Source organism: Podarcis liolepis (genome assembly GCF_965112155.1).
Source record: "Podarcis liolepis genome assembly, chromosome: 4".
Classification (NCBI taxonomy): domain Eukaryota; kingdom Metazoa; phylum Chordata; class Lepidosauria; order Squamata; family Lacertidae; genus Podarcis; species Podarcis liolepis.
In genome coordinates, this window is record NC_139558.1 from 8,016,645 (window position 1) to 8,044,308 (window position 27,664).

At 42.0% G+C, this 27,664-nt stretch overlaps 1 protein-coding gene across 4 annotated transcripts in view; it reads right to left on the minus strand.

Annotated features, from left to right (window-relative positions):
- Window positions 1-27,436, minus strand: part of KLHL1 (kelch like family member 1) — a 125,165-nt gene extending 97,729 nt beyond the window's left edge. Inside the window, exons 1-2 of one of the 4 annotated variants that reach the window (XM_083501211.1) lie at window positions 26,839-27,436; window positions 2,603-2,785 (exon numbers count right to left, since the gene is read on the minus strand). In XM_083501211.1, the coding sequence (XP_083357337.1) occupies window positions 2,603-2,785; window positions 26,839-27,329 (674 nt within the window). In that variant the 5' untranslated portion in view covers window positions 27,330-27,436. The remainder of the gene's footprint in view (window positions 1-2,602; window positions 2,786-26,838) is intronic. The other 3 variants (XM_083501209.1, XM_083501212.1, XM_083501210.1) reach the window with 3 other exon arrangements.
- Window positions 27,437-27,664: the final 228 nt, after the last annotated feature.

Consider the following 27,664-nt stretch of genomic DNA (forward strand, 5'->3'; position numbering starts at 1 on the left):
TTTCTAGTTCAACAATGGGTTTTATTGCGGGAGGAGCTGCAAATGTAGATATGAAGCTTCCGCCCACTGCTTTCAATTACCTGCATTTGCATTTATCACCTTTATCAGAAAACATGGATCATCTAATGTTATGCATAAGAAATTAGGCATTCTACCATAATCTACCAATAGGGATGATGTAGTTCCACTGATGTGGACAAGCAGCCCATATACCCCTTACATCCAGTTCTAGGAGTTTAATTTCTATAAGTGTTATTGGTGGCTAAATGCTCATACTTTTCCTGGAGATGGTCAAAAGAAAAAGCTAAAAGCAGTCAACTATTGCCCTTGCACTGGGGCGGGGATGAGGGCGCTGCAAGTGGGCCTGCGATACTTCAAATGCAAAGCCTTGCTTTTTTCTCATCCGCATGGGCCCATGGTAGTTGCAGAAGTGCTTAAAGAAACATCGTTGCAATAAATGTCACACGATAAACATCTGCCTTGTGTTCTGTTCCTCATATTTACAAGTTATTTCACAGCCTGAAAATTCGATTTGAAGAGGGTGTGTAAGGGGTGTGTAATATATAGTGCACTATATGTGCCAGTAATTCTTGATGGAACAGAGTGAGCTGTTGACTGCGGATTAGAAGTCAGAAATAATATACAAGCATGCATGCACCTTTAAGTATGAGGTAAAAATGTGATGCAGTTTTTATTTCATGGGCAAGCTTATATTTATTAAAGCAATTTTTTTCTGCTTCAAAAAGATTTGATTGCTGTTGAACTGAAATAGTCAGAAAATCAGATTCAGTGAGCACACACACAGTGATGCAAATATGTCTACTAACCCTTTAGATAAAAATGGTAAACAGAAATCTCATTTCCCCTGCCCCTGTAAAATCTGCAACTCCTCCCACTGTCAAGCAAGTACTTTATCACAGTTTCCAAATTTGGCAAGTATGTAAGATGTACCCACTCTGAACTGTCTAAAGTAAATCAGAGCAGCAACATAAAAAATGTTTCTTTTTATTATACCTTTGTCTTATGTTCTTTCAGATGAACAGAATCAAGCATTTGAAATATAATGTCTTTCAGACTTCAAGCGACTTTGGCTGAAATGCAGGCCAGGACTCACCTAACATACCAATCCAGCAAAAAAAACCCCCAAAAACCTGGCAGAAGGAGTTCTACTTGCACAATGGGACTCCCCCTTCTCTGTACTCATCACACTTCCCTTCTGTCCCCCAAAATTGGCTCGGGGTTTGTGTCCAAAGTACCCCTAGAACAGTATGTGTGGGGACAAGAGAGGGGATCATTCCATCTGACAAGCTGCAATGTTTTTGCAGACAGAACATTTGTAATATAGCACATGTTGAATTCTATATAGCACATGTTGAATTCTACCAATAGTCTTTGAATGTGGGCTGCAGCTGAACATCGGAGGTACGTGTCTTGTAAAATCTTTACGAGGAATTAGTTCTGCAACTTTGCCCTTTTCATATATGTCACCACTACTAACCCAAGTTTGGCCAGGTACCAATGTCACATTTCTTTCTTATGAATATACCTCAGGGTAGAAATTAATCCTCAGCACAACTGACATTTGGCTATAGGATGAATCGGTACCCTACGGGCCATTATATGCAGTTGGGGTATAAAGCCACCCCAGTTTATTTTTAATACTTATTTTCAAATTGAAATGAGTTTAGTGACAACGTGTCCTTGATGATTCACCACAATAGGTATCTTAAAAGCTGCAATTCACTGCCTTCTGGTTATAATGTTTGCAGGCACTTGAGTACCTGTTCTCAAGAGATTCTGTTCAGAAACTTGGAACTGGTCAACTTTTGGTGAGGATGGTGAAGCAAGTGGCTAGCGCACCATGAGAAGGACTGCTAGGCAGCCAGGTTGTGCAGCAAGATTCTCTGCATTCACTCTGACTTGCTTTCAACATATATGCACAAAAAGATTTCAGGCTCTATTTCAGGCTCTTTGTTTCCCCCCCATCCCCCAATTTATACATGGTTTCCTTCCTCGGTGAATAAACACCAACAGTTCCCAAGCACAACTTGTATCCTTTTGTTGTGGTTAGCAAATGCAGAAGGAAAGGTAGACAGTACATGCTTGCAGTAAGTGACTACTACACCTTCTTGGCTCCTTTTCCCCCTTCCCTGGAAGCAAAGGTGTTATGGTGATAAACTATCACCATCTTTTATCCCTCCAAGGCTGTCTCTGTAATCTTTCCTTCCAATGATGCTACCAGATGGTTAAAAGAAGAGGCATCTTTTCCTCTGATTTGGAAACTGGAGAGGTAAAATATGGTACTAAGTGTTGATAGTAGATGATCTAGTTCAGTGGCATTGCCCTCATTACCATAAAAACGGTATTAGGAATTAGTTAGTTGCCTAGGCAGCAAGATTGCTATGCAGTTCACATGTACATTTTTAGACTTGATGCTGGAACTCCTGACATGTAAGCGGTAGTGGCAGCGCACTGTGCTTGTAGGGATATACACCTATGATCAAGAGTGAAATATTTCTCGAGATACAGAACAAAGTCTGTAAGGGCATGTCTGCAAAGATGAGGCTAAATCACAGTTAATTTACCATGTTCTATCACCTACCTATGTGCAGGTATCTTACGGTTCCCAGCAATCAGGATAACATCACATAGTTGTTGTTGCTTCAGGTAGCTTTCCATCTTCCTGAAGGTTTGTTCAGCATGGTGTACAGCTTGATAGAACTCCTCAGAACTACTGGGGTCCATGTCACATGGAGGTGTCAAGGAATGGCTGACTGCTGACAACCTGTAAGCCCAAATAAAAGGCAAAGGTTGTGGGTGGTTAGTCATGATGAAATGCTTCTAGGAACAAGGAGTTAGTCAGATTCTCAATGCTGAAAGGAATAGAACTGAAATGTGCCCTTTACACAACTCACACCAGCCCCTGCTGGCATAATACATGGTCATTCTCATAGATATATGAGAAACCATGCATGCAAGAAAACTAGCTTCTGTGCACATATTTGTATTTGCATTTGCATATAGAGGTGCTGCTTGCACAGAGTCCCAGCCCAATCCAGGGATGTGCACCTTGAGAAGACTAGAATCTCACTGATCCCACATTGAGAGGCATCAGAAGGCTGGACCCCCCACCCAGCTATATAATCAAAGACACCTGAAGGTGCACTCTTCTGTTGTTTCCGAAAAACATGGATGCCAACAGACTCATGCATGTTTTTTATAGGGAGCTTCTAATTCTAGTCAGTCTTCAAAGTATACAGCCTATATCTGTATACTGTCTTTACATTTCTACAATACTGAACTTTAAGTTTTCTCACTGCATACCAACTCTTAATGTAATACGAATCCATTGTGGATGGCGTGAGAGTGAAGAGTAGGGGTGGCTGGCCCAGCAAAAGGGTCAGTGACCCCCCACCCCCAAAAGCTGTTGGGAAAGTGCTCATGCAACAGAAGTCTGACAGCTGGTGACACCTCTCCTGTTCCTTACAGTATCCTGCCTGTATGAGTCAGCTTCTGGGATGGGATGGGTCTCAGGCTCATGACGCTCCCCCTGACATTGGTCATGACCACTGGAGCTTGCAGTCAGTCCTGGTTAACAACATAATTAAACACACCGTTATTCAAAATAAAGTAGATACTAATTACAGTGCATATTTTTTTCCTCTTTAGATAAATGGATCACTGTAGACACTGTAGTATTCACTTTAAGGAACTGGGAACCTCACTGGTGATTTTATAAAAAGTGTATTTATTTTCCCTTCCGAACAGTTGTATTCACTGCTAAATAAAATTTGACTTGGAGCTGAATAAACCATATGGCTGAGCTTGCTTGAAAATGAGAAAGTAACAGGTTTTCCTGACAACCAGATGAATTCTGTTTGGAGAGTTCTCCAAGGGAGATGTATTGTACGAAACTGGATTTGTGTCTGAACCGTCTGTCATGTTATATTCTCAGGAATCAGCATGCCTGAACATTATGTCAGTTTTATAATAAGTTAGCAGATGAATAGCTCCATCCAAAAAACATTTCTGCTACTGTTGAGTCCTGTTATTCTGTCTACATTAATAATAATAATAATTAGTAGTAGTAGTAGTAGTTTTGGGACTGAAATCATTTTAAAACAATTCAGTGAACTTCTGCCATATCTAAAAAAAATAATGAGTTGACAGATTTTAAACAAAGCAGCATGAACTATGTCACCTCTTCTCAAACTTCCTTGGGATGCAGTTTTACATGACTACTCCAAAGTAAGCTCCACTGAGATCAGTGAGGCTTGTAAGTATAAAGCAGGGGTCGCCAACCTTATTGGGCCATAGGTATATTTGGAAATTGGAATAATTGTTGTGGGGTTTATACACACACGACAGCCTATTCTGTTGTTTACAACTGAATGCTCCTTTCAAGCCTAATATATAGATATATATTAATTACAGAAGAAAACTAGCAGTGGAAATGGAGATGTTTATTGTACTTGGCATTTTAAAAGGGTTCCCTGAACTGAATGGCAAAGTAACTGAAGCAGTTTTTGGGAGGCCTTCTAAACATAGCTGTCAACGTTTCCCTTTTTTTAAGGGAAATTCCCTTATTCCAAATAGGATTCCTCGCAAGATAAGGGAAAATGGTGACAGCTATGCTTCTAAAGCCAACAGCCCTATTAGTAAACAACTGTGCAATACTTTGGTTTCTAGGCTGTCTTATCTGGCTGTAAAGAATGCTTCTGGAAGTGACAGCAACAAACTGTAATACCCGGCATACTGGGACCCCTGTGAGGGCCCATGACAGCATGAATTAGGACTCCACGTGAAACACCTGCCCTTTTGATGCCAGCGACAAAACTCCCACTGACATATATTATCATCCTAAGATCCAGCTACGTTACCCTGGCTTTATCTGTCAATTGTGTATTTATCCACATTTTTTGACACTCAGCGAGTCACGATAATCAAAGCAACCATCACATAACTGTGTTGTTAAGAATATATCTTTTCTGAGATCAAGGTAAATCGAATGACTTTTCCTCCTGCAAGGAGATTTTTAGCTACATACATAAGAACCTTCCACAGTTACTGACCTGAGAGTTTACTTTTCCTGAATCTTAATTTATTTTAACAAATGTTGACTTAAAAGTTGACTTCAGGTACATTGATGTTTGTATGCTACTCTACAACCCATTAAGCCTTCTGCACAACTTACGGTAATATCATTTTGCCAAAAGACTAAATACATTTCTTTGTCTGAAATACGTAACCGAACCCTGATTATGTGCACCAGAAAGACACATTTTATTGCATGCCAAGGCAGACCTCAGATGAAGGAAAATGCTCTAGGGTTGACTTCGCTGCTGGTGTTGGAGTAGGCCCCCTTTTATCCTTTAGGAGTGGACTGGAGTGAAGACTGCTCATTCCCGGTCCGCTACTCTTGCCCCACCCCCCAGACCGCTGCGGATAGGCCAATTTGAAAAGGGGTTTTTGACGGGAACCCAAAGCAAACTCCACGGTGACCAAGGGGTGGGCGGAGCAATGGTCAGTGGAGCAGCATGGCTGCAGGGGACAGTGGGGCCACACGCCGGGCCACAAACCTCGCCCACCGCCAAACCCAGTGAGCGTATATTGTTGAACATAAATGCCTCTCAATCATCATCAAATTTACCTGTTTTCCAAAAAGCTTGCAACAAACCAGATATGACGATAGCATTTTTAGCAAACTAACTTTCTCCTGGTTAAAACCCATTAACACAAAAAATTAAGGCCTAAAAAATTAATAAATTGGAAAGCTCTCTTTGTGTGTGTGTGTGTGTGTGTGTGTGTATGTGTGTGTGTGTGTGTAAAACTGACTTGCTCTCAAAGTTTGTAACTGTTGGCTAATATAAAACAGGTATTGTTGCCAGCTAAATCTCATTTGTTCTGTTATTTCACTAGGTGGCCTCATTAAGATCCATTTCAACTGGGGTTTAGGCCATGTTTTGTAATGGGAACTGTATTAGTAACCCATATGATGACCTCTGCCAGGATAGAAAAAGGGAAAATGTGTTGCTATTAATCCTGCTTGATCTCACGGCAGCTTTTTCGATCGTGGTATTTTTTTCTGGAGCAGCTGTCCAAGCTCCAAGTGGTTGGCACCACACTGCAATGGTTCGATGCGGCTCATAGTAAAGTGGCAGGGGCAGTCCACCACCTCTCACTGGCCGCACTCTTCTCTACCAGGATGCACAGAAGATGAGGGGAGCAACTTGCTTGCTTGGCCTTGCAAGGGATTTTCCTGATGTGGAGGGAGGAGATGGAGGAGATACTACACATGGCAATAAAGCATGATAATTCATGACAACATATCAGTGGTCCGTTACAGCAGTGTTCCCCAATCTTGGGCCTCCAGCTGTTTTGGACTACAACTCCCATAATCCCTAGCTAGCAAGACCAGTGGTCAGGGATGATGGGAACTGTAGTCCAAAAACAGCTGGAGGCCCAAGGTTGGGGAACACTGCGTTACAGGATTCAATTTCGGAACTAAATGGACAGTGTGAACAATAAGGAGGAAACAAGATATTATTGTAGAGAATATTAATATCATGAAGATATTACTGCAGAGGAACCTGTGACCTATTCACATGCTGACATCCAATAATGTACGTGGTACCTTGAAAAAGGTTCCTCTGTTTCTTTACCTTTCAGCTATGGGGAAGTAGCAGAACACTTTATCCCAGTTTCCTAACTCCAGAAATTACATTTTCTGGGTGGGAAAAAAATAGGGGAGGAGTCTGCAGGGTTTTTCACACATCGGCAAAAAAAGTATATGTAAAGCCATCTCCGGCTTTTTTTTTTTAATAACACACATTTCTTATGAGCAGGTAATTAGATCTAATTATATAATCCTCTAGCTAGTATTTTAATCCAGTCTATTATGTTTATGAAGTCTTCTTTATTGATTTTTTTTCTTGTTTTAACTAAAGGGAATAGCAAACAGAAAAGGATGTAAGAGCATCATAAAAACAAATATACGCCAACACCCTAGGGATTTCTTCAAATCTTTTTCTTGTAAATAGATTTGAAAGAAAAAGATGTGCTATTTTGATTTCAAGAGGGAAAGGCAAATCATTCCCCCCCCCCAATTTTTTTCCAAGACAGAAAACTCTTACCCATGTAAACACTTTATAGCAGGCTGTGTAGCCCAGTGGTGTCTGCTTGAGACTGGTACATGCTCTCCAAGATTGCAAGTAGAGGTCTTTCCTACTCCCATAACACGCATGTAACAACAACTGATGAATTTCTTATTTCTAGGTAGCACCACACACCTTTCATCCAAGTCTTTCATTTACAATCAAGGACTGACTGCTAAATGCTGAAACAGACTTTGGCTAGGGATTATAGTTGAGTGGTTAGGGGCTTGCTAGGAAAGGCAACACAGATTATTTCCCTGTGGGGAAGGACAAGATCCTAGAAAGGGTCTAGAAGTGTTTTACTGACTTAGTAATACAAATCAACATTCTAGAAATCAGTTTAATTAGAAACAAGTTTAAAGTGGAAGTTTTAGGTACATTCTTAATTATTTCTGATTGAAACTATTAGGTTCTAACCCCCATCTTGTGTGTTTAAATAAAATTCCAGTTTTGCACCCAACATGCCTCATCCGTACTCCAGCATCCTGTGCAAGCTGCCCAAGGGAAGAGACCAACAGCGGCGGCCATGGGATGTCTCCCACCCACTTTCATCATGGTAGAAGCATCTTTAGGTCTACACATTTGAAAACTTATCCAAAAGATATTATGCTTTAATTGCAGGATTCAGGAGCCAGCCCTGCTGCTTAATAAGGGTTTCAAACCATATGAAACAACCACTCGTGTTTTAAAACCCTAATTACTGGTAAACATATTGTTTCCTTTTCCCTTTCCGCCGCCATCCAACTGCACTGCAGAGAGCAGGACTGAACTCTCCATCCACCAGTTAGGGACTGTAATGTTTCCTGCAGAGAATGTGCTGGTGAATCAGGGCAGGACTGAATGCTTTGATCACCAGCTGGTGGGCAGAGGCTGCCTTCCCTTCCTTCTCACACCCCACACCAAACACCAAACTTTTAACAAATAGCTCAAGTTGATCCAGCAATGCCTCAACCCAACCTAGCTAAAGCTGGGGTCATCAGAAACTGCCTCAATTCAGTTCAGGATCCATGTTTCAGCCAGATGAGGTGCAAAGCCCGAATACGTAACACCTTGGTACATTAACCTTTCCTCCAAGGTTACAAATAAAGCAATCTTTTGAGCGCCTTTGACCCCAAACCTGAAGTCTTTCACTGAAACCAATTTGTTGTTAACTGAAATATTAACAATTTTAATGCTTTCTTCTGTCTGCATAGGAAATCTTCAAAACATTTGTATTCAGCAGAAGGGGTGAATTAAACTTTTATTCTCAAATTTAAAATTTCATATGGTTTAAGTTTATTAAATTTTAATGTGAATGTGGAGATTCTGAAATGCTCACTTTAATAGAGAGTAGCTATATATCTCCCAGAATAATAATAAAAAGCCCTTTCCCACAAGTCTTACAGGCACCTTTCATTCTTCCCTTTCAAACTACTTTTCATAAATGCATGAAAAAGTCAAAACAAATAAAAGTACCGTATTTTTTGCACCATAACACTCACTTTTTTCCTCCTAGAAAGTAAGGGGAAATGTCTGTGCGTGTTATGGAGCAAATGCCTGCGGGTGGCGGGGGGGATCTGCTGCAGTCGTGAGCAGAGGATCCATGGTTCCCCTTCCTTCCCTCCTCCGTGGTTACAAAGCATGGATCCACATGGATCCTCAGGATTTTTGCATTGGGCTACTCCAAACTCACTGTCAGATCGCATGTCTGTGGCCACAGCATGAACCACAAAAATCATATATCCACTATTTCGTTTAGAATATTTTTTTCTTGTTTTCCTCCTCTAAAAACTATGTGCGTGTTATGGTCTGGTGCGTGTTATAGAGCGAAAAATACGGTAATCTAGGAGTTCATATTTGTACAAACTTTATCAAAAACCTGACTGCAAAAAACGATACATGGCCTGTGTTTAAAATCTCCAACAGAAATAGTATTCACATGTTGTTAATTTAGGATTGTTTTTGTATATCAATAATCCATGTTCCTACAAGCAGGGAATTCCAGAAAGCTTTAAAGCTCATGCACACTCTTCTTCACCTTCCAAGACTATCTCATATTTCTTCAATCTTGAGTTGGCTCTGGGAATGTGGATTCACGATTAAATGCCAGTTGCGTATACCCTTCTACTAGGACCTACAGTGCTTTTCACTTCCTAGCATTCCAATTTGGATATGGTACCATTTTCAAAAAGATTGGAGAATGAATAATGAAAGCAACACAGGGAAGCAGTTGCAAAACTTTTGTAACATTCCAAAATTTTAATGTTTGGGTTCCCGGGCATAATGTGAGGGAAAGCACATTGGCAGGCACCACCTCTGCCATCTAGAAGGGAGAGACATCAATAGACTGTCTTCTCAGGGTGGCACAGCTTATTTCAACTTTGCAAGTCTCTCCTAAACCTAGTTTCCCTGTCTGCTTGCAGGAGGAGGGAATCCTAAGCTTTTGCGCCTGGCCCATTACCCGGGATCAAACCACAGAGGTGATGATATCCTTTGACACCTTTGTGAATTAATGGTACTTTTGGAGTGCCTTTGTAATTGGTAGCCGACAATCCCTCATCCTAAATGAAGGTGTAGGAAAATGCCACTTTTGAACAATATGGAGAATGACACTGAACAAGAACTATACGATGCTCAAGTTTTCAGTTCTCTGCACTTCACTAAACATCCTAGCAGGTATTCCACCATTGTCTATGTGCAGTGTATTCCTAACTAATGATGTAGATTTGGGAGATCTGTCTGCATGGTGCCCCAAGTCCCTTCCAATTGTTGGGTTCCCACATCTGTGGTGGGGAGGAGGTAAAGCAAACTCATCAATCCAGTCCCTTTGTCTAGGCAATAGTTGTGAATCAGAATAGTTAAGTACCATAATTACTATAACCAATGAAGTTTTTCTGTGTCTTGGGGCAAATGGGTGGGCTTTTCCCCTTCCCACCTGGCTGGAAGGACAATAGAAGAGTAGCCAGTTGTAAGAGAACTGGGCAGAAATGCAAGCCAGGAATCTGGAGGTAGACACATGCTTGATTTGTGCTGGAATCCAAGGCTGTGACTAAGGGAGAAGCAAGATGTGTTGGGGTGTTAATACTGTGAGCCCCTCCATCATAGGCTCATGTTGTATATATGTGCAAATAAAACAATGTAAATTCTAAAGACACCGCAGTCTCTGCTGACCTCCTTTCCAAGGAAACCAAACCCTGGAAACCAAGGAATCTCTCTGCTTAGACAGTGGGAGGCGTGTAACACTATGCATACTGCATACCAAATGGCATCACTTTTTAATATTTGCTTAACTGAAAAGAAGCTGAAGGCAAACAAAGAAGAGGTTCTTATATTCCCTTGCAACTTTCTTCTCCCCTGATTACAGTTTCATTTTGTAAACAAAACAGGGCCTAAAGAATTCAGTGCTTAATTTCTTTAAACCTAATAATGCAAAAGTCCCAACAAAGGCATAAATTGTTCAGCTCTTAATGGGCTGAATTACTCATCCCTAAATGGCTTGGTTCCTACACATCATATGGTCTGATCCTATGCATGTTTATTGAAGTAAGTCTATTGTGTTCTGTGGGCTTACTCCGAAGTGTACACAGAACTGCAAATTCAGAAGCTGCTGTAGCAGATATTGGAAGCTGAGGTAGCAGAATGATTAAGGGTATGAGAAATGAGTTCCAGACTCAGATCTCAACTCAGCTATAAATTATCCAGGTAAACTTATGCAAGCCACTGATATGTTGACCTGGATGCTATGTTTAACTTTGTCCTCAATATGATCTATCTCCATGTCACAATTATTTTTGCTCTGTTGTAATGGCTCACTGTGTGGGCTGTCCTAGCCACATGGATACTTTCCCAGTATCCAGCATTGACAAAAGCACTTTTCATATGATCAGGAAGATTGGCATTACAACTGTTGGAGAAATTGCATCAGGGTAAGGACAGTTGCCACAGGGACAAGCTTTTTTGTTTTTTGTTTTAATTACATCCTTCTTTTGGGGCACAAGCAAATTGTCTGAGCAATATTAAAGCAAAACACCAACATATTCATAGAGTTAAGGGGGGAAGCAATCAGCAATAGAAAAAAAATTACATAAAGACCAGATTAAACTAACAAACTAAACCTAACACAATTTAAAAGTCCTACACTATGAAAATGGTCCACTTGGCACTGAAAAGATAACACAGTCAGCATCACTCAAGGATCCCTGAGGTGCATGTTCAAAACACACAACACAGAAGACATTATCAGAATCTTCACCTAACTCACTTTAGCCATAAAAGAGACTGGAGGGAGGTAGCATACAGATCTCACATGGTCTGACAGGGATAGGGAGCTGAAATCACTCCATTGTCATGGTCAGACCAAATTCTGGTGAATTTTAGATTTGCTATGGCTACTTCTCCCTGTAGTGGTGGAAAACCAGTTTAAAATGCCCATCCATGGAGACTCAAGGAACCCACTGGATTTCCGCTTTTCCATTGGAAAGAACTGTCGATCCTGCTGAGCCTCTGGAGCTGCTGAACGGAGAGATGAAATGGGCTATTTATTGGCATAAACACTCATGGTTGCCCTCTCTGCTATGGAGCTTGTTTTGATCCCTGATATACCAGGGATTTCCAAGTGATGAAACAGGATGGGCAAAGGCTAGAGCACAACTGGTGGAAATATTGCATTGAACCCCACCGAATGCTGATTAGAGTGCAGAACTGTGTCTACTATGCGGTGGGGAAGATGCCAAAGAAAGCCTGTCACTTGAGGCACAGGTAGTCTCAATGGATGCAGTAAAGCTCTTCAGTCCAGAAACCTGTTCATTTTCTTATCTGAACAAAGCCATGGTTTGGCTTAGCATGTCAGTGCTTAATATCTAACTTTACAAGGCTTTCGTTAGTATTGTTATAGTATCTAGGAGACAGTGTGTGTATTACCTTGAAAACACATCCCTATGGTAATAGCACGTTTATCTACAGCAGCTGTCCAGCAGGACCATCACCATGGCATGGGGAATCCTTTAGTGTATCATATGCAACAGTCTTAAAAATTCGCCTTCTTTGCTCTTCTTCTGACATGTGCGGTCTAGGGCTGAAGTAGAGTGAACTCCCTTCCTGATTTATCCCAACTGCATGATTTAGGGCAGATGTGGCTTAACATCCATCTTAAAAGGTCTGTTTTTTGTTTTCCTTTTACAAAGCAAAAGCATTTATCAGGATCTGTTTACAAAAGTGAAAACATAGCTAATCTATGTTAAGTGCACAGTCATTCTTACATAAGCTTAGCACTCCTTCCATGTATCCGAGTGACAGCAGGCACTGGTTGTTTCACTGGAAATTGGCCAGCATCAGTAGACTGCAATCTATCTTCTGACCTCCCATGATTAAGGCATACAACCATATTATTTTAGTTTTATACCATTTAACTGCAACACTCAGAGGATCCTGGTGTTCTTCATCCCTAGTCATTCATTCACAGATCAATTTCCACGATTTCCTGGGAACAGAGAATGGTTGCTATACCAGTTTAAGTCTGTAACGTAAATATACCGTTGGTGTTCCAATACTCCTGAAAGCGAACTTGTAGATAAGTAAGTTTAATGTTTTGTTTGGGACAGCATTTGTTTCACCAGTACATGATCCTTTAAATGGAGATGAAGAATTCACAGGCATCCCCCAGCTCCTCTTTACTCCCATAGGAGAGCATAACATCTTGAGGTTTAAAAAAAGGAAAGGAAAAGGAAACTCCAGTATCATAACTTTAAAATGAATCCTATTGAAAAGGTAGAAAAATAATGGCAGTGCTGTGGAAGAGGCTTAGTGTAAGACACAATATTGCCATTTTAACCCTGTTATAAGATTTTCAATATACTTGCTCTTTCACATATCAGTCTTCTGTAACTTAATTCCCAATGGCACTAAATCCTATTAAGTATGTATCAACACAAAAAGTGCAGCAAGGTTGAAATATGTTCATAGACAGCCATAATAAATTCATTCAAAAATAATTATCTACTTGATAAACAGGTCACCACCCACAGATTATATACCCATCTAAGGTTATCTGGTGTATAAATCCTTGGTAGCTGTCAAAAATAACTGCACTGAGTACAAACACCATGGACACATTGCACTCACTACATTGGCAAAGAAAAAGTGTTTTATATAAGTTGTTCATGCATTCTAACACTGTGACACTAGATGGCGCTGTGGAGTCCCATTTTTGCCAACCCAATTTCTCATACAAAGTTTGCAACGCGTTTTATTGAAACACATCTTTCAAGGGTCTAGATCATGCCCATGTTTTTAAATTGTTGCACAAGGAACATGCATTCAAAAAAGCATATCACACACACACACACATACACATACACACACACACACACACACACACACACACACACACAAAACAACATGTGAAATAACACATGTAGTTGATTAGGCCTAGGGCATCCAGTATCAAACTTGACTTTTGTTCACATTGCACTCACAACACAATTCATAGCTGGACATAATTAGCAAGAAGCAATTTCAGCTGGCTAGTTTCCACTTGGATAACTCTTCCAAAAGCACCTAACCACCTTATCAGAAACCAGCCAGAGTCCCTGAGACTGTTGATGGATGATCTTACCCATCTTAATGCTACTTCCTGTTTGCCTCCCCTTCTCTCTCTCTCAACAATAAAGATTTCTTTGGCAGTCCATCACTGGATACCTGCCACTTCTTGCTACTTAGTACACTATTCAATTCTCAGCATCTCTCTTCCCTGTCTCATTCCAAGCCTGCCATTTCTGAATCTGAAGCAGTCAGATCACCCATGTGTTTCATTTACCCCTATACTTGTTCAAAACATATTAAAAAAAATTACTAAACATTTTCAATCTTGATCTATGCCCAATGATTATTTGTGAAATCTGCATACAGCGGTACCTCTGGTTAAGTACTTAATTCGTTCCGGAGGTCCGTTCTTAATCTGAAACTGTTCTTAATCTGAAGCACCACTTTAGCTAATGGGGCCTCCCACTGCTGCTGCGTGATTTCTGTTCTCATCCTGAAGCAAAGTTCTTAACCCAAGGTACTATTTCTGGGTTAGCGGAGTCTGTAACCTGAAGCTTATGTAACCTGAAGCATATGTACCTTCCACCCAGCAGTCGGTGAGGGTGGGACAATCAAGGTGATGCTACTCACCTGTCTTCCCAGGTGTGAATGTTGATGCCAATTCCTTAGAGGGAGGAGGTGGGCGAGAGGAGCTCAGTATGGTGCAAGTAGAGCAACAGATTGGGGACTCAGCAAGGTTCAGATGCAGCAGCAGAAGGGGAGTCAAATCGGGGCCCTACAGTTTACAAGAGGGGTCGGCAAACTAAGGTCTGTGGGCTGGATCAGGCCCAATTGCCTTCAGGATCTGGCCCGTGGACTGTCCGTGGATCACCGTGGGGATTCTGTTCATTCAGGCTGCGCCATTCCGCCCCCTTCACACAAACACACACACACACCGCTGTGGCGCCTCCTCCCTCCCTCCTCCTGGCTTCTCTCCGCCCTGCCTAGAGGAGGAAGGGGGCTGGGCTGAGCGCCATTTTAAGCAGCCCCTCTCCAGAGCCAGCCCTTTCGTGCCACTCATCTTCCCTCCGCCATTGCCGCCGCCGCCCTGGTGCTCCTGTGGGCCAGAGAGAAGAGCAGACAAGCTCACTCTGCCTACCCACGAGAAGCGGTGGCGGCAGTGGTGGTGGTGGTTGGCGGCAGCCCCTGGGAATGTAAGTGCAGCAGCTGCGGCCAGAGGGTGGGGAGGGCGACTACTTGCCCCCCTTGCCTCTTCTTCCAGCTCCCCCCCCCCAGTGCCACTTCTCCAGCCCACCACAAGATCTGAGGGACGGTGGACCGGCCCATGGCTTTAAAAATTTGCTGACCCCTGGTTTACACACCTGCATAATCATAACTTTACAAATATAGAGAAATATTAAGAATCACGTAGTGGGTTGGAAGCAGACCAGCACATTTGTGAACAGAAGGGAATAGGATCCAACAGAAGTTCCCATGTAAAGAATGAGGAAGGAGTTAATTTTTGTTGGTTTTGTCTTCCTGCTACAGCCTCCGGCACCACCTCTCAGTAACACTTCCCACCCATTCCAGAGGGTCAGCCTTTCGGGGTCACAATGGATTGGATGGGAAAGAGGAATAAGTAAAAATAAAACACCTTTTCCCTTCCTTCAATGGGACAATAAATTTCTGAACTTGCAGGTAACTGTCACTGAACATGGGGTCAACATGATACGGAATGATCCCACCCTAGTTGGTGGATGCCGTTTGCTCTCGATTCAGCCCTTACATTTTCAGCTCTTAACCTGACATGGGGGCATCTGCTATCTACACATGGTGCTTATTTGAAGTGCTGTTTATTGCTTTCATACTGCTCTTTCATACCGTGGGGCACTAAATATTTCTGTGTTAATTTCTTTAATTGTAACCCAACCCAGGAGGTGCTGCACAGCAGAAACGTTCTCTTAACACAAGAGAAATTGCATCACCGTGTCAATGACGATGGATACTGCAGATTGCAATGGTAGCCAACATCTCACCATTCAATGCTAGAAAGCAACAACATCCATCCCATATCAGAAGCTGGACAGGGTTGTCTGACAGTCTGTAGAACCTAGTAGTCAAATAAAAAGTATGTAATGGGGATTATTCTAGCATTAATTTCACTGGGATTTAGTCTGAACTCTATAGTTCTTTGCCATCTGTTTTCTCTAGTGATTCAGCTCACCTTCCCCCTTCTCATTCTTATTTTCTGTCACTTACTCCCTATTTAGTCCTCTACATTTGGGTCATCGGAGGGGGTAGGTTGTCAAACGAGATATCAGGTATAGTGAAGCAGATTTTCACGAAAATGCTGAATCTGAATCTAATTCACTGTATCAGTGGAGAACTGCTTAGGTATGTATAGCTGACAAATATTTAGGGCACAACCCTATATTTGAGTTCTGCCAGGTAAGGAACTATAGGATTTGGTGGAAGTCATGATATGTTTATGGAAGACAAGATACGATAACATGAAAAAATTCCAGTGGAACTATTTTTGTGTTGAACAATCTTTTTTAAAGTAGATAAATATGGAGCATTATTTGGCGGATTTAACAAACAATGCTCCCATGTAAATAAATGCTCCCTTGTTAATGAATTAAACTGATACCTAACGCAAGGTGGTCTCTAAGAAACGTACAAACATGCTTTAAAACATACAAAATTGTTGGAAAATGTTTGTTGAATTCTGACAGTCATTTTTAATGTAAAACACAAGCCACTAAAGAATACAAAGAAACACAAATTCATCAGCAAACCCAGAACAATAGGCATGTTACAGAGCTGCAATCTTAGGAACAGCATGCATGTGAAAGAGGTGCAGCCACAGTATGTGAAGATTTAACAAGAATAAGCAGTTTTAACAGCTGTTTAGAAGAGAGAATTTTAGCAGGTGTAGCTTGTTTCCGGCTCTACTTCTTGCTACCCCGGGCTGTACATAATATTACCTGCCCTGCTCTTCACCCAACCAGCCACAATGGGCATCATAAGATAGTTTTTCTCTTGAAAAGGAAGGACACGGTATTTTTTTAAAAAAAATCCTGACTTCTGTTTTAAACTTAATGCTAGGAAAGCTTATAGCGAGAGTAAGATTTATAGCTTGATCCACATTTAATCACAGTGATTTTAATGGGATGGAAACTGAGAATCACAATTGAATCAACTAAAAGCGTAGCCAAGACTTTACTGTGCCATAAAACAAATTTGGGATGGGGGTAAACTACACTGGAGCAATGTCACAAAATACAATGTCATGCTTCTACTCCATGACTATTACGCTGGCACTGCAAGGAGAAGTACCATCACAAAAATATAGGGAACCAGAGCAGGTCTCGTGTTTAGAGGAAGGACAACCCAACTTTATGTTCTATCCTTATGTTTTATGCACCTGAGAATATACCCATCCACATGAAAAGAAAGTCTTGCTCTCCTTTTGCTATAATTTGAATTTTGAATAATGAAATGAGTTCTGAAGGAAGAACAAAAGAAGGCATCCAAGCAGTTCAACAGGGATTAGTCCAAGCACAAAGATGCAGAAATCTAACCAGTTGTGCACCTCCACTAGCTGCCAATATAAATCTGCTTCCATTCAAATCCCTAGTGTAGAATTTGAATACATTTTCTTTTTCTTCAATTTTGAAAGCTGAAATTATGGGGAAAAAACTTATTTCAGGTTGTTTAGGAAACTGCTAATAAAAATATTAAATTTATCAGGGGCTGCAATCTAGGGAGAGAAAAACTTTCCCAAAGAATTTGTATTCATGGTCAAAGATTCTTATTTATAAAATGACACCTGTGTAGAGGCTGAACTAGTAGCTCAGCTGGTAATTAGGCAGATGGTACATAAGAGCCTTTGTTCTATTTAAAACTTTTATTTCTTTATCCATTTTGGGATTCAGAAGAGACACTTACAATCCTTTTTCTAAGCATCTTTGCTGGGACAGAAATTTCAATGTTCTCGGTTGCATTTAATTCCAAGCAAAAGGTCATTAGGACTGGGGTATTACTATAATAAGGTTATGGGAACAGTAGAATCCCATTTATTTAAAGAAAGGGGGATAGGAAGGAATTGGGTTGCGAGATGAAGAAAATGCACTGTGACTGCATCAAAAGAAAGATGGAAGCTCACAAAATGAGGACGCATAAAATGGCAATTCAAATGTATTCACAGAGGTTTTTAGCAATAAACAAAAATGTCAGTCCTTTGCATAAAAACCCTCCAGAAAATGTTTTGCCTACAAATGCAATGCTCCAAACTTTTACTCTGTGATCTGAATCCAAGTGAAGTGAAACAGGATTTCAGCAAGATGTCCCCAATGTCTCTTGGTATGAATATCCAGCCTTTACAAGTTCCCATTGTTGCATTAATAAGGATTTTCCAAAGCTTGCCTCCTAACTTTTCAAGGAGATTATAGAAATCTAGTGTAAAATAAGGAACTAAAAAACAAATAAATAAAAAAAATCCCTCTAATACATAGACGATGCTTAATTCCTCTGAACTTGTGCTATGGCACTGTATGAGTGGGGAAGAAGAAAGAGTACGAAGGCAGATACCAAGATTGGTTCACCTCCTGGCAATAACTATTCAAGGCTGAATAGGTTCAGTGATTAATCTCAATATTTACGCCTTTTGTGACACCTTTACCTTTGCTAGCTAAAAGACCAGAAAATAAGTAGCATGTTACCACTGCAGTCAGATTTTGAGTACAAATAGGACAGAATATTGGGTTTTTGAGTTACCATAATGTAATTTTATTCACTTGTTCATTAAATTTGTATACCATCCTTCATCCGAATCTCTCATAAGAACGTAAGAGCCTGCTGGATGTGGAAAACAACCCATCTAGTCCAGCTTCCTCTTCTCGGTTGCCACCCAGGTGCTCAAATGGGAAACTTGAAAGCAGGATTCAAGCACAAGAGACCTCTGCCCTCCTATGGTTTCCAGCAGCTGGTATTCAGAAGCATTGCTGCCTTCAGTTGTGGAGGCAGAGGACAGCCATCAGGGCTAGTAGAGTTCAACAGCTCTCTCCTCCATGATTTTGTCTAATCCTCATTTAAAGCCATCTAGGTTGGTGGCCACCACTGGCTTCTGTGAGACTGACTTCCATAGCTTAACTAGGTATTGTGTGAAAAGGTGCTTTATTTTGTCTGACTCGAGACTCCCAGCATTCTGCTTCAATGGATGTCTATGAGTTCTAGTGTTACGAAAGAGTGGGGGGAGCACTTGTTTCTGATTCCTTCATCCATGCCATGGGCAATTTTCTAAACTTCTATTGTGTCCCCTCTTCTCTAAACATCCATTTTCTCTAAAATAAAAAGTCCCAAATACTGCAACCTTTCTTACGGGCGAGCTGCTCCGTTCCTTGATCATTTTGGTTGCATTTTTCTGAATATTTTTCATGTCCTTTTTGAAGCGAGATGACCAGATGACTAGAATTATATGCAGTATGGCAAATGTGGTCACACCATAGTTTTGTATAACTGCATTATAATAAAGGCAACTTTTTCCCCCTTTCCTTTCCTAATGATCCCTAGCATGGAATTTAAATTTTCACAGGTGTTGCACACTGGGTCAACACCCTCTTTGAGCTATCTGCTACAACCCTGAGGTCTCATTTCTGATAAGTCACCGCCATCTCGGACCCCCAAAATGTATATTGTGAAATTATTATTATTATTTGCCTTTGCATGTATCATTTTACACTTGTTTACACTGAATTGCATTTGGCATTTTACCACCTATGCACCGAGTCTGGAGCAGTCCTTTTGGAACTCTTCACAATCACTTTTTGTTTTAATGACCCTGACAAGTTAGTAACATCAGCAAACTTGAGCACCTCACTGCTCACTCCAAATTCTCAATCGTTTATGAACAAGTTTAAAGGTACAGGTCCCTATATTGATCCTTTCAGTACCCCACTTTCTACATCTTTCCTCTTGGAGAAGTGTCTATTTATTCTGACTTAACCTGCAACCTGCAATTTGGGATCCTCTCCTCTTATTATTTGCCTACTAAGCTTACTCAGTAGTTAGCACAATGTCATAACTTGTGTTGCTGCGGTGTGATTAGTACAGAGAATCTAGCCAAGAAATACAAAGTTAAAACTTTCTGCATGTTTAGGCCACAATAATAGAAAGTAATGATGATAAAAAGTAATAATAATATTATCAGCCAAAGATACTAATATATTAGAAGAATCTGATAGCTTACACAAATTCTTGTATTTTAGAAATCTACTGTTGTAGTTTCAAGGAGGGTGGGAATCATCATTATTTTTCAGGAATCTTGACTGCCAAGTCTAAAATAAGGGGGAAAAGACATAAGCTAAGACAATAATTGTAAGTCAAGAACTCAAAGCCTCAGGTTAAAGCAATGTCCAGTTACAAGAGGGGTCAGCAAACTTTTTCAGCAGGGGGCCGGTCCACTGTCCCTCAGACCTTGGAGGGGTGGACTATATTTGGGGGGGGGGATAAACAAATTTATATGGCACACAAATAAACTAGAGGTGCATTTTAAATAAAAGCACACATTCCACTCATGTAAAAACACCAGGCAGGCCCCACAAATAACCCAGAGATGCATTTTAAATAAAAGCGCACAATCTACTCATGTAAAAACATGCTGATTCCTGGACCGTCTGCGGGCTGGATTTAGAAGGCGATTGGGCCGGATCCGGCCCCCGGGCCTTAGGTTGCCTACCCATGAGTTACAATAATAGACCTTGCAAGCATAAGTGATTTTGGAAATGTTGCATGCAATACTACAGATTTGAGGAGCCTTATAATCAAATAAGCAAAATTACAGTCCTAATGTAGGTAAGATGTGACATTCTTGCATGGATCCTATGTGGGATGCTATCTTTCTCTCTTCTCCCAAAGCCCTCCTTTTCTGCATTTGGGTTAATTCCTTAGGCTGCAATCCTAACCACATTAAGTTAAGAGTTGCTGGCATCTGTCTGTCCTGAAAGAGACAATGGAGTGCACCTGTGAAGGCGAAGCCAAGCTGGTGTGTTAGCATCACCGACGTGACCTCCTTGAGGTGCAAGACAGGGCAGGGTGTATGGAGGTTCTGGGCTGCCAAGATGTTGTGGTCCAAAGGAAACCAGAGCAATATGTTTGCACCAGTGTGATTTGAATAATGTTCTCAGATATATCATTAGGACACTATAAAACTACAGTATACAGTTCTGCTAGGGGGAGTGCTTTTGGCTGCACAATGAAATTTCCCCTCTCTCTTATCTCCATACCTGCCCCCACCCTGCCATGCACATCTTAAATCTGTTCCAGAGGGTTGGGGAGGGAAGACCCATAATGTATTTAGGAGGTCTGGAGAGAACCCAGGGATAGGAGAGGGAATGAAGTTCTGTTGCACAGCCCAAAGTGCTTGAACTAGCAGAAGTATCAAGCTTAATAACACCCTTAAAATTTACCACCATGATCTTTGCTGGTAGCACTTTTTCTTTAGCTCTTGCACATTTTTGTTGTTTATGTAGCATAGTTGCTGTGTAATGAACCATGTTCATTGATAAACACACTAAAAGCTTATTTCAAGAAGATTAAACATTTTTCTTCCACAGCTGAAAACACCACAAAATTATAAAGCAGTTGCTGTCAGGCTAATTCTCATTTAATGACCTGCCTACCTCAGGCAGGTTACACAATCTGGATATATTACTACATTGAAACATTTAACACAAGAATATTTTTTGTTTATATTACAGTGGTACCTCGGGTTACATACGCTTCAGGTTACATACGCTTCAGGTTACAGACTCCACTAACCCAGAAATAGTACCTCGGGTTAAGAACTTTGCTTCAGGATGAGAACAGAAATTGTGCTCAGGCGGCGTGGCAGCAGTGGGAGGCCCCATTAGCTAAAGTGGTGCTTCAGGTTAAGAACAGTTTCAGGTTAAGAACAGACCTCCGGAATGAATTAAGTACTTAACCCGAGGTACCACTGTAATTTTAAGACTCTACTTAGGTAAGGCAAAACAAGAATACAGTGAACTCCACAGGGCAGCAGAGACAGAAATATGGCTAATTCATTTTCCTTGGTCATTCAAGTTCAGGCTGTGTTTGGCTGTTTCAAAACAACATTTTTTAAAGAAAACCGAGTATGATATGATAAAGCCACAGTTCATTCTTGTGTAGAAACTCGGGACTTAACTATAAGTTACATTAATAGTGTTTTTAAAATAACATGTTTGGGATGGCCATGCCACCCTCTTAAAAATCCTTTCCTCTGTTCTTTTTCCTACAGAATATCCCCTCAAGCTTCTGTGCATCAGGTGCCATGTTGATGCTAATAGGACTTCTGGAGACAATTAGCAGCGTTAAAGGGCAGGGTGGCAAGGGAACCAGCCCAGGGAAAGTGTTAAAAGAACTTCCACGTTGCTTTTAAGCAGTGCCACAATGACTCTTAAGAGAGTGGTGGCCAATCCTTAAAAATATTTTAAATAGATAAGGTGTTATTTTGGAGATACTGTAAATTTACTGGCTAGTTTGGACTCTCTTATATCCCGAAGTTGTTTTCTATTTAACCAGAGACAGCAACAAAAAAATGAATCAACATACAAAAAGCTCTATTAAATCCCCACCCATTTCCAGCTTTAACAGTCATGGTATTGAATATATTATTTAAGAAATAAGAGAGATATGAAGTAAAAATGAATCATCCCCAAGCTTTTCCCTTGATCTCAGAGCACCTAGTGACCACTGAGATTATCATTCTACACAAACCTACAGTACAAACCTATACATGTTTGTTGAGAAGTAAATTCCATGGCAGCTTTGATGATTTTAAAATCCTAATGATTTCAACTGGAGGGTCAAGTAGGTACTTGGATCTGTCCCATTGAAACCAAAGGAACTTAAAACTTTGGCTGGCATTTAACCTATGTATCCAACCAGGAAATGAAAAAAAACACTTCACATTTTTCTTCTAAATTCCCATGCCTACAGAAGAACCTCTCTTCAGGTTCAAAGCTTCCAAACATGATTGGAACTTGCTGATCATCCAAAAGTAGGCTTTGTGTCACTTTTTCTGTTCCTTCCATTTTGCAGAATCACCAGTATAGCTACAAATTCCCCTGATGCTCCCAAAGTAAGAGAACTACATGAATACCCACAAAACTTTTCAATAAAAAAGTCAAATTGTATGAAATCCGTTTCTCCGCTTCACTGCCTTGAAACTGATTCATATATTGTTATACGCACAAATGACTGCTCACACAAGCGGACCACTCCCGTGAGCAGCCTAGTAATGGGGCTGAGATCTCACACAGGTTCCCACCTGCCAATTCACATGAGCCTGTCCCATTCTTTCCAACAAAGAGCAAAGCATCTTTTATGCTTTCCAAACTAAAGTAGTGATTGAGCAATTGTGAATAAAAGACTGCGCAGAACTACACCTAGGGCACCAGACAAGGGATTCCTAACCCTGTGTTTTGCTGCCAAACAGTGCTGCTTATAGGTCAGGTATTTTTAGAGAAAAGACTGAAAGCTCAGGTGGAGGTTGTCATCTCCCACCCACTGCCTTTTATCTGAAGCACTCACTGCCACTTTCCCCCTGCTTGCCCAGGTTCCACAATGTGTTTGTGGCTTGCTGGTTTGTTTGTTATTGCAAAACTGACTAGGTGAGAACCTATTTTATGCATGTCCTTAAACACAGTAACCATCTTTCCATCTGGCATTTTCCAGGCACTACTGTCACCCATGAAACCATGAGGATGGCTGGGACTCCTCCTCCTACAAATAACACTGTTCTAACCTGCAGTTGCCATGAATGTAAAGTACTCCAAAACGCTCCCAGAAGTTTGCACCGTAATTACATTACATCAATTTTTGGTTTTTATTTGTGAGGTTTTTGCCATCTAAAAATATACAGTAAGTTTCTTCCTGCCTGATCTAAACATTACCTATATTTTTATGCAATATACCATGCTAAGCGATTTCTCTTCCTAACACCCATAATACGAAGGTAAAATAAGGTAATACAGATGGTTCCCCTTCGGTATTCAGAGCAAAGATAATTGAATAACAGAGAAAAATGACTAGACATACAAAAGTGGTCCAGTTTTGCTAAAACAAGTAGTACTGAATCAACAGTTTTTAACTTCAGGAAGTTCACAATTTTCCCGTCTATGTCCTTGGTCATTTGGGAAACTTCAGTTGCTTATCTAGAATCATGGAATGATAGCAACTAAGTGCAGATGCAACAGTCTGTTGATAGTTTTGTGGCAAATACTGTACATTGATAGTTTCACAGTTAAGATTACCACTGGAGAATTTGGGGAGCATGCAACAATTTCCCCAAAGCTAGGATTTTACATGCAGTATTTAAGAAAGGCATAGACCTACTAAATGTGATCACACCTCTCTGAACTCCAGACTTAGCAGTGAAGCAAATTTAACAAGTGTCATATCCAGCAAAACACACTGATCTCTTGATACAAGCAGACAACAATTCTTTAAGTGTTTGAGCTCTTTAAGATGGGAGCTGACAATTCAGTTCCATCTTGGTTAACTGCAAAGCTGAAAATTCAGACCCCTGCCTGGTGCCTTCCTATAAATCTGAGTGGCATCCAGAAAATTAAAAAAAAACAACCCTTTCATTTCTGTGCAAGTTTGGTACCTCCACATTTGATTAGATGTAACCCAGCCAAAATGAAACACTTAAGTTGTGGTTTTAACAGAAGCACATCTAAGCATGTACTCTTGTCATTCAAATGACAGATTTAAAATGGCTTAACTTTGATTTGATCATGCCTGTTGACAATTAGACATGTTCTTAACAGTCCTGATTTAACATTCAGGCACCCCAGAAAGAGAAAAAACTGGGGCACATTTAAAGTAAGTAGAGATGAAATAAAAGTTTCTGCTTTGAAAGCCTTACATACTGAGAGAAAGGAAGGCATGTTCGCTTATTGAATTAATCAAAAGGAAATGCAAACAGAATACTTCATCTGACAAAACGGAAATAGTGCATGGATATTAGTGCAAATACTTGTGAAGCTCAACCCCAAACATATTTACTCAGAAGTTCCATTAATGTCAACGACACTTGACTAACGTACTGCAACCTAGCTCCATCTTTTTGGGACTGATTGACTGACATGGACTCCAAATGTTTATGGAAACTTTGAGGGTACCACAAGGCAACGCAGCAAACACTGGCTACAGGACTTTTCTATCTGAGCATGGAGCTTTAACTGAATAGTGGATTTTTAATATGAGCCCCATACTAAAATGCTTGGGAAGCAAGACTTTAATAACTTTTGGGACTTCTAGCAGAAGCAAATAACCTAGTAGAACAAGTTTAGAATTCATATACTAATCAGTCCAATCGTTAAGCCTTCAGCAACAATATGTATCTTAAAAATGTATCGAGAATATGAGCTTGGATATTAAAATTCATAACCTAGCTATAAAATGAGAGAATCAGAGTTCAAGTTGGTACCCTTTGTCCTACAAGTTTAAAGCCTTTATCTTCATCATCTGTCTCCAAACTGACTGTGGCTATTTGGTATGGCAGAAAGGCATTCTGCATATATTCAAACACACCCATCCTTACATTATTAGTTCATGTGTTCCAGACTTATGTCCAAGTACTGGGGGGAATATAGGGCAGGACTCTGCTTGAGTCTAGCTCAAATTCAATTGTCTGAAGGTATTGCACAAGTGTCCTCCAAAGGCAATTGGTAAGAGCAAGAGAGATTGATATCAAACCAACCAAATCAATTTGAGATTACAAAGTTTTGTTACTGTGATCCCTGTCAAATGAAGAACTCCTGGATGGTCCTGCAGCATAATTTTAACAAAAACCTTTGCTGTAAAACTCACTGAAGAGAAAAGAGAATTATATACCCTCTTCAGCAAATCAGCATTGTCACAGTCCATCCAAAGTTAAACACTTTAGATTTAAACAGGAATGATTTAAGCATGTCATTAATTGTCACTGAAAATGACAGTTAAAGTGCATGTGATCAGCTAGATTGTTTAATTGTAGCCTATATGCTGATCCCACCGCAGGGTCCGAAATAACTGCACATGAATGTCGGGTTCAGTTAACACCAAGTGCATGCAATGGATTTAAAACCATGTGGTAAAAAGTACATGGGGCAACATGGAAAGTTCCTCCGGTTATTCATCTGGAAACTGTTTAACTGGAGCTCCATGTCCACTCCTACAACTTTAGAAAATTACTCTTCCTCACTGACTCTGTATCGTTTGGGCTGTTACACTGGCAGATTTGAAACAGCATTTGCAGAGGGGTGGAGAAGCGTAAGTGCAATTACTCTTTGCCATGGAGGAAAGCCCCAGAGTCTTGTGGCATCATGAAGGCTAAGTGCATGATCCATCAAAGATGAGTAATTTTAAGAGCCACTGGTGTTAAAGGGAGGGTTAAATGTGCACTTAAATCCCTCCCTTTGAACTCAGAGGGATATGCAGCCCTTTCCTACCCATCTTTACTCAAGTTCTACCAGTTTCCAAGTCTTGAAGGCTGGGATCTGATGCACTGAGAGTAAGCATCGGGGACACAGTAAACTGTCAAGGAAGCAATCTCGGGAGTGAGCCCCACTGAGTTCCGCTTCCAAGCGAACATGCTCAGCACCCAGCTGTTCATTTCAAGCAAGACTGCAGCCATGCAGAGTGGAGAGTAGGTTCAAAGGCTCAGAAGTCTCCCAGGGTCAGTGGCGTAGCGTGGGTTGTCAGCACCCGGGGCAAGGCAAGTAATTTGCGCCTCCTAACCCGTGGATTTGCGCCCCCTAACCCTAACCCCCAGATGTTGCGGCCGGCCCCCCCCTGCACCCCCCACGCTACGCCACTGCCCAGGGTTCAGGAGGGCTTACTCCCGAGAAAGCATGCATCTGGCAGAGGTGGGCTGGGAATGTGCCTTATTTCGCGTTTCCTTCCTGTTATCCTATTGCAAAGAAGATCAAGGGGGCAAACACGTGCGATGAACTCTCCCGTGGAGTGGGGCGTCGCGAGGTGACCAAGTGCAGCGCATTAAAGAAAACCCAAACCTACAGGGGATGAGCACGCTGACCTTCCTAAGGAAGGCGCCTCTGTGTGTGTGGACACCCCTCTGCCCCCAAAGGCAGCCTCGCCTCGCTTGGCCAGCTGCTCCCCTGAGCGGGTACTGTACCTGTGCGCGGCCCCTTCACCTGTTGCCTGGCCTCCGCCCTCCAGGAAGGGCGCCGGCTCTTCCTTGACCTCGCGCAGCACCAGCGCCTTCTCCCGCTCGCGCGTAAACTCCCCCGGCGCGCCTCGGCCGGGCCCCTCCTCCAGGGACTCCACGTAGAAAGCGGTGCGCGGGGCCGGCTGGCGCCGCTGCTGCTCGGCCAGCCCATGGAGCCGCGTGGCGGGCAGCAAAGTCCCGTTGAGGGGCGGCGGGGAGGCAGCGCAAGGCGGCGGCGGCGAGGAGGACGAGGGCGACGGAGAGGCAGCTTTCTTCCAGAAGGCGCCGCTGCTCCTCTCCTGGCTCTTCAGCAGGCGGCTCTGGCTCGGCCCCCAGTGCTCGAAGCTGCTGTCCTGCTGCAAGCAGCCGCCGGCCGGGGCCGCCGGGTGGCTGAACAGTTTCCAGCGGAGGCGCAAAATGTGCTTCACGTCAAAGTCCTTCCGACCCGAGTTCGACATGCTGCTGCTGCCTCCGAGGCCGCCGCCGCCGCCGCCGCGGAGGGAGACGAAGAGGGGCGCGCGGCGGCGGCAGCGGCGAGGCTGGAGCCAGGCGCCTCTTTCCCCGCTCCGCTCGCCTCCGAGGCGCGGCGCTCGCCTCACGGAGGAGCGGCGAAGGAAGGGGCTTTAAAAGAAGAACGGCACAAATAAAGGCATACGCAAGGCAGGTCCAGAGGTAGACCGGGGGAAGGCGGCGGCAGCGAGGAGAGAGCTGACGGAGGGCGCCTCCAAACTGCGCGGCGGGCGAAGCGAAGGAGCGAGCGGGGCTCCCGCCACAGAGCGCACCGAGGGACTGG